This window comes from Balaenoptera borealis (assembly GCF_965194805.1).
Source record: "Balaenoptera borealis genome assembly, chromosome: 13".
NCBI lineage: Eukaryota > Metazoa > Chordata > Mammalia > Artiodactyla > Balaenopteridae > Balaenoptera > Balaenoptera borealis.
In genome coordinates this window covers 89885837-89899962 of record NC_138870.1, presented here as the reverse complement: position 1 = coordinate 89899962, position 14126 = coordinate 89885837, and the positions used below count along the sequence as shown (strand labels likewise).

General features: G+C 45.2%; 1 protein-coding gene across 2 annotated transcripts in view; it reads left to right on the top strand.

Annotated features, from left to right (window-relative positions):
- The window catches only part of NUAK1 (NUAK family kinase 1), a 68867-nt gene that overhangs the window by 33941 nt on the left and 20800 nt on the right, over nt 1-14126 (top strand). For both annotated transcript variants that reach the window (XM_082351511.1, XM_082351512.1), the window contains one exon: nt 11983-12134. In XM_082351511.1, the coding sequence (XP_082207637.1) occupies nt 11983-12134 (152 nt within the window). The remainder of the gene's footprint in view (nt 1-11982; nt 12135-14126) is intronic.

Below are 14126 nucleotides of genomic sequence, written 5' to 3'. Positions count from 1 at the left end.
AATTGGCTGTTTGGACATTAGCTAAGTGAACTTTACAATTTCTTCTTCAACAAGGACCTTTGTGATTTAAAAGACACACACACACACACACACACACACACACACACACACCCATCCTAGCAAAAGCAGCAGTAGCAGTAACAATAATAGCAGCAACATGACAAAGCAATGTTGCGCCTAACCCTGTACGTTTAGGACCTTTGGGGTTTCATGTGGGGAATGCACCATTTTGGACTGTACAATCAGGTGATATTGAAATAGCTAGTTCCAGAGGAATAATTCATTCATTAAAAAAACTAAGTGCCTACTATGTGCCAGGCTCTGTTCTAGGTACTAGGAATGCAAAGGTGAACAAGACAGGCTCTGGGCTATGGAGCTGAAATTTAGTGAATAGACAAGCGAACAGATAAGTGACTTTTGAGCTGAGACCTGAATAGAATGAGAAGTGAGCCCTTCGAAGACCTGGGCATTCCAGGCAGAGGGAACAGTATGTGCAGATGCTCAGAGGAGGGAAGCAGCTTGTGTTGTGAGAAGTGACAGAGGGTCTCTGAGACTGAGGGACTGAATAGGGTGGCAGGAGAGAGGAAATTGGAGAGGGCCAGATTTTGACCACATTGGCTAAAGGAAAGAGTATGGATTTTTTACACCAGGAGTAGGGGGATGCCACTGGTTTTGAGGAGGGAAGTAACATTTTTAAATTAACACTTGAAAATAATACTAATAATAGCTTGGAGTTATTGAGTGTTTACCCTGTGCTAGGATATGTGTATGTATGATCTCATTTAATCCTTATATCCATGAAAGATGAATTGTTAAGATCCCTATTTTATGGTAAGGAAAATTCAGCTTGGTGGCTAAGTGCATTTTCCAAGGTTATACCAACTACTAGTAACTGGTAAATCTGAGAGTTGAATTTAGCAACACTCTGAAGCTTCTGCTGCTGATACTAACCAGGTATTTGGTGGTCTGCAGCGACCCCTAATTGGGGGCAAGCCTTGTCCTAAACCCTGTGATACAGATAATTCCTGGCCTTCATAGAGGTTACTGTCTTAAATATGTGAGAGTATTAAATCCCAGCTTGGTGGGTATTTTAGAGAATATTTCTGCATACATCTCAGGAAGAAGCTTGGGTCCCCAGTCCAGTAAATTCATAGGTCAAGTGTTTTCTAAGCTGCAGTTCATGGAAATGTAAGTTATTTGTATAATATTCACAGTACCTGCAGGCTCATAAAATCTGCAGCTTCACTGAATCAGTGCTGCTGTTCACCAGATCTCAAAAATAATTCCTTTTAAATGTTTCTTTCTCAAACCAGATCCTGGGGTTGCTCTCCTATTGACATGTAGGTGAAGGTGATTGACCCTCAAATTTGTCAACTCTGTGTAAATACACAAACCATAACTGGCTTCTAATGCTAAGTAAATAAAAGAGGATAGACATACACCTTCTAGCGTGTGATGCTAAGGGTAACCTAATCGAGAGAGAAAAGGAAGAAAGAAATCTCTGGCACCATCTTGGGATGGACCCCTGTTTTCAGTCAAAGGAATTCCATTCTCTCAGCAGGGAGGTAATTGACAATAAGGAAAGAACAGCTGAAAAGGAAGTGCCCCAGAGCTTTCAACTTGGTTGCCTAGGATGGAAGAGATAAAAACGGTTTTTGCCTGGGGTTCTGATTTCAGGACCCAAGTTCAAACATCAAAGGCACATTGTCTCACCCCCATTTCCCCTTTGGAAGCCCAGGAGACTCAATCTGCAAAACCACGAACCAGCATCTTGCTGCACAACACTTGAGGGAAACAGCACAGTCCAGCATGTAAAAGCAAAAAGGTGGGGAGTGGGGGAGATTGGGCCGGTGCCTTCACTTTTATGCTCTTGGTTTTTTTTGTTCCTGGAAATCTCTTTTCTTGGCCCTGCAAGATTACATCTCTCTCTCTCGGCCCTTTTTTGCATTGTGATATGCTGGACTGGCCAGCCCTTTCATCACATCCCCTGTCTTAGGTAAGGGTGAGCCTGGCTTTCTGGGACAAAGTAGGATGGCTATTTGGCATTTGTCAGCTGTGATCTTTTGCCTTTGGGAGGGTCTCTCAAACTTCAAAAACACAGTAGCAAGCAAATGTGTTTCTTTTAATAATCATGTGAGTTTCATGCCCTGGCTCCTTGAGCCTTAAACCTGCTGCCCATGAGAAGACGTAAAAGAGTCTATATTCTACTGAATTCTCCGAACTCCTACTGTGGAGACATTTTGGATGAGTTTACTATCAGTTAAAAGCTCCTCCCAGCTTCTTAGAAGTATACATTACAATATACTTTTTTAAGCTACCTGTGCCTTATGAGATTCCGATAGATCTTTCTGGAAGGGGATATAGTTCTTGCCTCTTGGTGAAAATCACTGCTTTAAAAATCTAGGTTCTGATGACGGGCATTCCCGCCTTCTCCTCCCTTGCAACTTGCGGCCAGAGGCAATGGGGCCAGTGCAAGATGTTTCCACAGAACCCAGCAGAGGTCCTGGAGTGAGAAACTTTTGCTGCCCCTGGAAGAGAACCCCTTGAGGATGGCAGGATCCTGATAAACTGCCGAATAATACACTTGAGCGCGATTCTCAGAGGGTGACCCAGGACCAGCAGCGTCAGCATGTCCTGGGCCCCATCCCAGACCCACTGCATCAGAAACCCTGCAAGTGGACCTGATGTTCTGTGTAATAACCAGCCCTCCAGGTGACTCTGATGCACTCAAGTTTGAGAAGCACCATATTAGAAAAACCCCTGCTCAGTAGGTTAGAGACTAAAGCAGGGCTTCATTGCGAGCATCAGTGATTTGGAAATACCTACAATGGAAGCGGTTAACATTTTTCTTCTCTGGCTCAAGTGACTTAATCCAGGGTTTTCAGGCAGCAGGCAAATCCTCATTTAGGCTCTTTCGAAGCCAAGGGATAGCTGATTTGATCTAACAAGGTCTGTGGGTCACTAATACTACCCCGTGTTCTTATTCATTTGCTTACTTAATCATTCAGTCATTCATTTTACAAAGATGTATTGATCACCTATGCTCCAGGTACTGGTCTAGCAGGGTGAATATGTATGCATTGTCCAAATGGGCTTAGATTTGAATGAATCAGTTGCTTTGCCAATTGCTACTGTGTGACCTTGGGGTAGTGACTTAACCTCTCTGAGGCTTGGTTCCCTTAGCTATAAAATGGAGTCAATAGCTAGCTACTTTATAGATAAGATTGTGAGGATTAATTAAGATAATGAATAAAATGGCTAAGCATGGTCCCAGGTTCATGCTCAATAAACCATACTGATCATTCTTGATGTGATGTTAGTTAGAGATCTGAGAGGTCCTTTCTGGCTGGAATAGAAACTTCTGTTGGGAGGTGGTAGCAGAGAAGGTTGAGGCCAGATTGTCCATTTCAGTGATTCTGAACTCTGGATGCACATTAGAATCTCATGGGGCGTTTGCAAGAAGAAATGCTGATGCCTGGGCCTCACCCCTAGGGATTTCAATTTAATTGGCCAGTCTGAGAAAGATGGGCTTGATACTCCAACCAGGAGGAAGTGAGCCCTGCTCTAGAAACTTGTCTTGGTCCGATCGTTTGTCATCAGTGGATTCCAGAGCAGAACATGTGTCTGGCAGCTGTCACCAGTGAGCCGTGGGCGATACCTTTGGGCTTGGGTTTCCTTCCTCAGCCATTTGGTTGCTGCCCTCGTCAGGGACTCAGAGCCCCGTGAAACAGTTTGTTGAACTTGGCAAAGTGGTGTATTATGCTTGTGTTTACTCTCCTGAACCCATGGCGAATTGCTGAGCATTTTAACACACTCCCTCTGCTGTCAGATTCACAAGTTCCACATGAAGTCTCTTCAGACTGCATCCAAATGAAGGACCCACCCCCTGTTAATCACACAGCTCCAGAGAGTTTTCTTCACTTATAATCAGACAAACAAGCTCTTGGGCTGTGAATCTGTCCAGTCACGTTTCTAATGAGTTTCCTATGAAGTTAGCTATTTGACCTTCGAGTGTATTATTTTCATTGTTTTCATTTGATTACACCCAAGTCATTTTTCTAGAGGCTGGAGATTAGAAATAAAACAACCCAACACGAATGCTACTCCCTGGCTGTCCTGCCTCGCCCTCTTGGGTTTCCTGGAATTCAATATTTTCTAGTGCCTCAAATAACACCACTTGTACTTGAAGCTAATTTTTAAAGAAAAAAAAAGGAACTGTATTGCCATGTAACTTAGGGTCTTTTGAAATGAACTGGGATGGCTCTGTTAATTTGCCGAGGCTGCAAATTAGGAAGGCTCATGGAGTGTAGAAGGGGGGGTCTCTACAATGACCATACCCTACAGAGGAGATTTGGATATTGAAAGGGGGATTGGAGCAGATGATCTCTAACTTCTAGCTTGCAGAGTTTGAGGTTTTTTTGATTTGGGAATTTGTGCTCCGCCCCCTCCAGTGACTTCTGACAGTGGGTTCATCTGGTAGGTATGGCTCCAAGATTGACATCTGTGCTTTGGAACACCACTGGGGCCTGAAGAATGGACCGCAGTCAAGAGAACCAGGCTTGCGGAATCCTTTGATGTCTTTGAGTGTTAGTTCACTCTTTCCTCTGTTCTCCTACCCCTCTCCCATCCCTCAAGGGCACAAATGCAATCTCAAGTGTGGATTCTGCCAATGCAGATCCACAATAATCCTGGATTTGATCCAGGCATGTCTTCGTTTGTTCTTCTTTCTTAAACTAAGATTTGCTGCCTAATAATAACAGCTGACACTTACATGTCTGCTTACTGCTGCGTGCTGGGGTAATCCTCACAATGAGGATAGAAGCTTCATTTTAACAGAGAGAGAAACTGAGGCAACAGAAAGGTTAAGTAACTTGCCAAGATCACTCAGATGGGTAAATGGCAGGACCTGGATTTGCACCCAGGTAGCCTGGCTTCAAACCCAGGTAGCCTGGCTTCGAGAGTCAAGCTCTTAAGCTCTGCACTCTGCTGCCCAACGAAGCAGACTAGAATTTAGGGTTGACAAGATAGTCCTGAGCCATACCTCAGGGTCAAGCAGTGGCTAGAACCAGAGGTGTGATGACCACAAGTTTGTCTTTTCCACCCTAAGTGATAAGGGTGGGATGAAACCATATAACAAAGCCACCTGTGGGGATTTTCAGGAGAGGGAGACTAAGGCTGTTTTCACAGAGGGTGGGATTTCTGTCCCTTCACTGTGCAAATTGGGGGAGCATGCTTTTTTCCAGAAGTTCACTGTGGAGGAGGGTGGAGTCCAATGGTTGGTCCTACATGGCGCCCTGATTCCTTCTCCCACACAGCCCCTCTATCCTGGTCATGTCCCCTGCCCTCCTAGTATTTGCTATTGGTCTCCCCAGATAGCACTAATAAATGGTACTTGGCCAGCCTTTGACATCTGCTCTTCCTAGGGTAGCTTATACACTTTCTTTCATTTCGTCCGCCTTCTGTGGAGTCCACTGCTGGCGGTGGTTGGCCTGCTTGACTCTGGTTCTCCTTGGGCATGCCAACCGACATCCAGAAAGAGTTTTGGTTTAAGAAAAGACAATGAGTGAACTAAAGAGCCTTTCATTGTCCAAACCAGGAAACACATTGAGTCAACTCTGACCAACTCACTGATGATGGGAGAGCTGCCAGTCTAGGTTAATTTTCTCACTCTCACTGCCCTGGGCTTTCAGACTTAAGGGGTTAGAGGACCATTTTATGAAGCTCTGAGCCCATGAGGTGTCTGAAATTTAGTTCTGGGGAGGGAACTCTTAAAGTATGAATCTTGTATTGACTAAATGACCCAATTAGGCTGCAGACAATTCTTGCCAAGGAAAGATCACTCCATTTCTGAAATGAAAAAGAAAATGACTTTCTGGGAGGATCCTCCTGAACTTTAGTAAAAGAGCACCCTGAGGCGTGGAATGGTACTTCTCTCTGAGGGTTTAGGAAAGTAATAAAAATGCTGCTATTGTGAGGAGGCCCTGCCATGGAGCGAATGGCAGCATCCTGGAACTGATTTAGGAGATGGGGTCGATGGAAGGCAAAGGCATGAAGAGAATTCTGACTGGTCCATTCTAGGCTCTTGGCCTTTCACTTAAAACCAGCAGACGAGTCTTCCTCTCTTGAGGTTACATGTTAAGCAGAAAGAGAGCCTCCATTTTTTATAACCTGCTTCTCATGGAACGTCCTGTTAATTGATTCTCACCCTCTCCCTCCCCAAGCCCATTTTCTTCCTAAATGGCCTCGTATTTGGCTCTCAATGACCAGTGGATGGTTGAAATCCCAAGATCTCCTTACTCATCGGCGTCTCTCCCAGGTCAGGCCACTGTTTTTATCGTATGCATTTTCTCAAGTTATACAAGTTGTGTTATTAACCCCAAGGGAGGGAATGGTTAGGAGTTGGGTAATTAGCGTGGTTGTGAAAGCCAGACAATCAGAAGGCAGAACTGGACTGTCAAACTGAACATCTGATGAAATTCAGAATTAATTGGGAGAAGTAGCTGTTACTATAGCAGCCAATTCCCACTCTCCCTTGAAATGGAAAATAAACGGAAAACAAGAAGAATAATTCAAGTTGGTATCCGGGAAGAAGGCCCTTCTGCGGAACAGTAGAAGAAAAAGGAGAGAGTCTGGATAGTTTAGGATATGCCGAGACAACGGTAAAACCAGCTTGTGTGAACAGAACCCAAGGTGTTTTTGATGGTTCAGTTCCACGCCTGTTTTCTCTAGGAATCTCCTCAGGCCCACTCAGGCTGCCTCACCCATCGTTCTCGCTGCTCATCTGGGGACTTAAAGTCTGTATCCCACAGGTTAGCATTTGATTTATTTTATAAGTACCAGTTTTATACAACTAGAGAGCAACTCCTTGAGAACAAAGACCGTCTTATGCTACATTTGTATCTCCTTTAACACATAGCAAAATGTTCAGATAAATGCTTCAGATAGGCTGATAAACAAGCATTGTCAGAAAAGGGAGTGATGTTGGTTCTCTTTAATGAAGGAGAATCTTTACTGAGTATTAGGCAAGGAGAGTAAACCTATGATGGAGGAAAGTGGTGGGGAGTCACGGCAAGAACATAAGCTTTCAAGTCGCCCACATTTGGGATCAGATCCTTACTGGTTATCTGCCCAACAGACATGCATACAGAGGAGCGTCAAAAGACACACACAAGAACGTTCATAGCAGCATGATTCGTAATGACCCTCACCTGGAAACAACCCACATGTCTCTCGCCAGTAGAATGGATAAGTAAGCATGCCACACTCACAAATTGGAGTACTCTGCAGAAACGAGGATGGACGATCTTTGACTACGTGGAACGGCATGGATTATTCTTACAAATATAATGTTGAACGAATGAAGCCAGACGCAAAAGAATATACTGTATGCTGCATGATTCCATTTTTAGAAAACTCAAAATCCAAAACTAATCTATGACATTGGCTTATATACATATCCTTGGGGAGATGGTTAGTGACCGAAGAGGACGTGCGGGGCGCTGGCCACATTGTTTCTAGATCTGAGCGCTGGTCCTCTATTTATGAAGTAGGGATGATGTTAATGTCTCACAGGATTGTTAGTAGTGGATGTGGCAATCCATGGCATGCGGTAATTGCTCAGTAAGTGGTAATGACGGTGGTTATGAATCAGCCTTCTAGGAGAGGAGAGATCACTGTCTGGGGAGGCTCTTGGGGTGATGCGAGCCCTGCACTCTTTCATGGGTCCAGGATCCTGGATGCTACCCTGTCCCTTGTTCCATCTGTTTATTGTTCTTGGCGACGTTTGGTCGCGTGTCTGTCAAGCTCCTCGTGGGCGTTCAAGGCCTCTGTGTTTCGTTCACGGTCTGTTGCTTCTTTCTCTTGTCTTAGTCCCTGGCACCTGCCCGCTCTGGTGGTCCTGCTAACGGCGCTCCTGTCCCCCCTTCACTCATGTTGCTCCTTCTGCCGGGCTGACCTTTCCTCCCCTTCTCACCCTGGTAAAGATTTCTTCCAGTATCCCCAGTGCCACGCACGTCATGGGTGCTTCATAAAGTTTTTGTGGCTCTACTAAAAACCTGGGTATGCACCACATGGACCTGGCCCCTGCGCTGTGGGCTGACTCAAGTTGAGCTCAGTTTCTATTCAGGGGTTTAATTTTCCTGGTAGGCTTGGCATGTCAAGGGCCATAGTTTTCCCTACCATTCTGGAGCCACCGGGCTTCTGGGTAGAACTGTCTGGCCAAGAGACACAGGCTTTCATTTTTCAGAAAGGAAACCCTTCCCAACTGGTGGAAAATAAGCTTTTGCTTAGTGACTAATAACAAAAACACAGACAAGATTTCTGGGCTTATAAATAACCAGTTGTAAAAGTGCCCAAGGGAAGCAGCCCTTTTTGCCAGAAGAATGGCTGAGTGTTCCTGTCACCTGGCGGATAGGGACCTCACCGCGGGCAAGGAGTTGTGGGCCGGGGGTGCGGAAGCCGGTCATTCTTCAGGACGAATTCCCAAGGCCTTGCTGTTATACCTTATAAATCCTGGGCTATTCTGGAAAAATCATAGTTGATCTCTAAGGTTCTTCCTGCTCGAAAATCCTGTGATTCTGCGGAGCCACAGCACGTTTTAAAGAGTGATGCCGGCCGGGAGAGGAAAGTCTTAGGGTTTTGTTTGCCAGAGCTGCCTAAGAGGCAGATGAAGTAATTATGAGAATAGCTCCCATTGACTGAACAGTGGCCAGGGCACCGTGCTCAGGGTGCTAGGCCCATGAGCTCACTGAATCCCCCCATTATCGTGTGAGGAAGTTGTTAGCCTCATTTGACTGAGGGAGAGACTGAGCTTCAGAGGGGTTGATGTATATGGATAGCAGTATAGGGGCTAAGAGGGTGGAGGGTGCCATCGGACCGTGGGCCCAGGCCTCTAGCTTGCTTTGTGGCCGTGGCAGTTATTAACCTTGCTGTACCCGGGCTTTCTCATCTGTAGAACAGAGATACTCATAGGACCAAAGCCATATGAAATAATTCGTGCAAAATGCCATGGGTACAGTGCCTGCACATAGTAGGCCTTCAGTAAATGCTGCTGTTATTAGGAAGGGCTCAGGAAGCTTCATGTATAATACCACATGGCCTCCTGGATGAATCACTGATGCCCCAAGTCTAGAAATGTTGTTTGCATTTAGCTAATTTAGGGTTGCAATCAGGGCCTTGACCCTGACTCCAGCTGCTTCCTGCTGGAGGACTGGGGGTGGGATCTCAGAGCCAGGCCTGGCCCCGTGGACAGTTCTCTTGCCCGGCTGCCCACCAGCCCTACCAGCAACAGTGAGGCTATCACCTCGTTCATCCGTTGTTTCCCAAACTGGCTCCCAGTTAGTTCAGTAGGAGTACTGCAGTGGCCAAATCGCCCTGCAAAACTCAGAGTTAAAGAAACTAGGTTCTCCAAGGGGTGATCATGTATTAGCATTTTCCAAATATTTTACCTATGTTTTACCATGGAACCCTTCTTTTCCTCCAGAATGTCTTGTGGGACTGGTGTTCCATGAAACATGCATCGGGAACTGTTCCCCAGCCCCCTCTCCAAATGCAGTCAGCAAAGAGGCAAGAGTGAACAGAGGGGAGATCATTCAGAAGGGGGTGGCCGGGGACGTGAGACAGGTGGACAGGGTCAGGCTCTGTTTTAGAGGTAGGACCAGCAGGACTTACTGATGGAGGCTGTTTAGTAAAATATTTGACATATTGAACTGTGTCGAACTGAATTGTGTTTACATCTCCTTGATACCAAGTTAGCGGGTTGGAAAGGGATACATCTGGTCACTGAAACGGTCCTTTTGTCTGCGTGCAGCCAGTGACCCACACCTTCTGATGGTCACTGAAGGGGCCAGTGGCTTTGACCTCCTTCAAGGATGCATCAGACCAGACTCTTTGGGGGTGTGAGGCTCCTTGTTTATTTCCCCGTCAAAGTACTTTCCCTCTTCCTCCTCCTCCCTGCCCCCACTGGTTTTTAAAATTAGAAAACCCGCTGCCCTCTCCAGGGCCTATCACTCTATCATTTTTAGAGGCTGAGCCGTGCATCTTGAGGCAGCTTTTCCAGTTTCCAAAGTTTATTGTTAATGAAAAGCGCACAACAGGCTGAAATCCCTGGCAAGAGCCAAAGCTGCAGGGTACACCGAGGCCAGCAGATGCAGGAGCAGCCAATTTTTATCTGGCTGTTCCCTCTCCTCCTCCTCCCTGCCCTCCTCCTTCTCCCTTCGTTTTATCAGAGAGGTTTGGCGGGACTTGAAGGAGCCAAAAAGGAACTGGAGGAGCCTGAGCTTCTAGCAGCCAGTGACAAGGTATGGGAGGACAGGGAACCCAGGCTGGGAGCGCGTTCCAGTTCATCGAGTGTGTCTGGCTCAGTGCTAGGCCCTGGGGTCCCATAGTAGTGATACCAACAATAATAACTAACATTATTGAGTGTATGCCCTAAGTACAAGCCTTGTTGTAAGCATTTAACATACCTGATATCAATAAATCCTCCCAACAATTCTAGGAAGTACTTACTGATATTATTCACATTTTACCATTGACTAAAGTGTGAGGCACAGAGAGGGTAAGCAACTCCCCCAGAGTCACACAGCAAGTAAGAGGGAGGTCTAGGAATCTACTTAGGAGTGTCTGATTCCAAAACTACAGTTTTTACATCTCCAGGTCCAGGCTCACAGTCCCGGCAGAGGAAATAAATATGTAAATCAACAAATATATCCACACAGTTTGAAAGTGCTGTGTTGCAAGTATCCATTATGAGAGGTAGAAGGGAGGCAACATGGGCATCAGATTTGAGTTCATCCTTGACTGATGAGTTGGAGTGTCCCTGGCAGGTAAGACAGGTGGGAGTAAAGGCAGAGGGCAGAGCATGGAGGTGGGAAACAGCAATGTGTTTGTGTGTGATTGGGAGAAACAGTGAACAGTCTGGCATCAGTGGGCATAGGGGGCCTGACAGGCTGTGGTAGAAGCCGACGAGATGGAGGGAGGTAGGTAGGGGTCCTTCAGGGAAGGAGGGTCTTGGGTACCCTACCAATGTTTTTATACCACATCCCTTGGAAGGATGGATTTCAACACAATTATTATTTTGTCTTTGCTCAAAGGACGTCTTATGTGACAGCCCCAACTATAAAGCAGATAGCAGTGGAGTGGCTTTGGCTGAGGTGGAGCTGAGGACCTAGAGCCCGTCCTTCATGATCTCCCCTGACCTACCCCCATGGGCATCTGCCTGGAGCTCCTAGGACTCAGTCGAGCAGAGTTTGAGCATTACTGCTAGAGAATATCAGGTCTGGGGAGACAGAAGCATTTAGTGCCATGTAGTTATTTAGTATAATGATCCAGAATGCATTTATGAAGTTTTGAATTCCCTCATTTAATAAATATTAATTAAGCCCCTTTGCCAAAAGGCATTGAGTGCTGGGGATACATCAGTGAATGAAATAAACCAACCCTCATTTAGATTCTAGTGAGGTAGACAGAATAAATGCACAGACTAGATATGTAATAGGGCTAAAAGGGGTCCATAGGACATGTAGGACCTGGTGGCCACATTTGGAACTTTGAGTTTTATTTTGAGTGAGATGGAAAGTCTGGAAGGTTTTAAGCAAAGAGACGACAAGTTTCACCACCCGTTTTGGGGTCTGGGTAGCTGGTCCATATCAAATGGTTAATAAATGGTAGTCGTGTTTGTTGTTCCCCACCTACAGGGAGGCAGTTCTGGTGGGAGGGTCTTGCGAGAAATGAACCTGGTTAAGGGAGTAGTGGGGTCCTCAGAAGAGAGAGGCACATTCCCCGTAATGTAACAGACGCAAGTCCAGTAACAGCAGCGATGATGTCATTGCCCACCTGGCTGGGAAACTTGCCCATCTCCTCGTGACGCTGTGGACTGATTTGTTTGTCCAGCGACATCTCTGTTGTCCCCTCTCGCACGGTCTGTAGTCATTAGTGAGCTTGTCAGTTGAACAGGGTGTTTGTGTATCGCCGTTCCCCCCGCAGTGTTCGAGAACAAAGATAAGATTGTGATCATCATGGAGTACGCCAGCAAAGGGGAGCTGTACGACTACATCAGCGAGCGGCGGCGCCTTAGCGAGAGGGAGACCAGACACTTCTTCCGGCAGATCGTCTCCGCCGTGCACTATTGTCACAAGGTACGGCTGGCCCCACCACAGCTTTGGTCACAGACGGTTTTCATGGCACCACGTGATTCTGTTCATATTATGAAGGTGACATCTGTTCATAGTAGTATGTGTAGAGAATTCATAAACTAGAAAGAAGAAAATCACCATCACCCAGAATCCCAGAATCCAGGGATAACCCGCTATTGACATTTTTGTTTGTTGTTTTCCAATCTTCTTCCCCCTACTCCTTACATTTATTTTTCATTTAAATTTTTAATTTTGAATCGTTTTAGATTTACAGCAGAGTTTCCGAGATAGTACAGAGAGTTCCCATGTACCTCTCACTCAGTTTACCCTAATGCTAACATCTTACAGGACTGTAGTACACTTGCTAAAATGGAGACACCCACATTCGTTTATTGCTATTAACAATACTCCAGATTTTACTCGGATTTCGCCAGTTTTACACCAGTGACCTTTCTCCCTTCCAGGATGCAATCCACATGCAATCAATGTGGTACACATTGCATTTATTTTTACATTTCTGTCTTGCTTTTTCACTTAGGATTTTAATCTAAACATTTTCCTATGTTACTAAAAAGTCTCTGGAATTATTGTGATTGTTGGACACTTAGGCTGGTTCTAATTTCTGGTTATTAGAAATAGCGATTGACATCTTTATACATTAACCTTTTATCTCTCATTTGAATAATTTACTAAAGAGAAATTCCAGAAGTGCAATTAGCGGGCCATAGGTTCTGAACCTTTCTATGCCCTGGTTTCTTTTCCTTGCATAGGTTATATCCACAGAGGTTACATACACACATGTACAATTTTATTGCAACACAACTAATGGGATGTGCTCTTAATCCAGCCAGTTTAGCTACCCTTGGTCTCTGGAGAAGGGAATGAAGTACACAGATAGTTCCAAGCCATACTTCAACCAATTATTATTTATCATTTTAGTCCTGATTTCCATCCCATTCATACTTTCCCCCAGAACTGTCACACCTGGAACAGTCCTTCACTTTGAGGACAGTAGTGATTTGAATCCAACATGCCATCCAAAATAGAGTCAGCTTCTTCATTTAAATGATTGCAACACGGGGCCTTCTGGTTAATTGAGAACGACTCTGGAATGATCATCTTCTAATTACTTACAATCTAAAACCCTTAACCCATGTGGACATTATTTGACTTCTCTCTGCTGACTCGAAAGGCACTGATGATTCAGGTCGTACAGTGTTTTGTATTTTATCATCAGGCATCATCATAAAGCACCACAGATCCTGTTTTCATTATTTGAAGTGTGTGAAACTTGGATTTTGTATGAATGGGGCTTTAGTAGGCTCATTCCATCTTATGAAAACTGGGATTGCAACAGTGTAAACCAAACTACTCCCAATATTTAAAATTAAACAAAATCAGCTACCTTGCATTCCGTATCTTTCCTCCAGGAGCCCTGGTTTGTGCATTACTGAATCCCTGAAGGTTTGGGTTAGAAACAGTGGTAGAAATACATGTTTTCACCTCTCCAGTCAGTGTTTTTAGAGATACTAGGAACTGTCAAATAGAAAGGAAAATAAGCAATAAAGTACCAGCTGTGAACATGCAGATTCTGAACTAAAGAAATCCTGAATGAAAGACAAAGAATTCCTAGCCAGTTGGTTTTCTTGAAAGGGCAGCTTCAATTGCCAAGGTCCTTTATGCTGAATGATGTTAAAAATGTCCTCCCAGCCCCAATAGCTGGTTCTTTCAATTCCTCTTCCCCTGCTCACCCATCCCCTTAAAAGATCATTGGGTTTTAAAAAGAATTGAGCAGGACAGTTGTTACTGCTGTATAGACCAACAGCCTATTGGTTAAGGACTTCTTTTCACCATTCAGCTGGCTGTCTGCTTGTCACTGGGCTCATCTGCCAGCTCTGCCAGCATTTGCTTGAATGGAAAGGTCCCGCAGTATGGCGGCGGCTTGCTTTGGTCTCAGTGGCCTCTCCCACCTTCACCCTTCACTCCACACTGAGT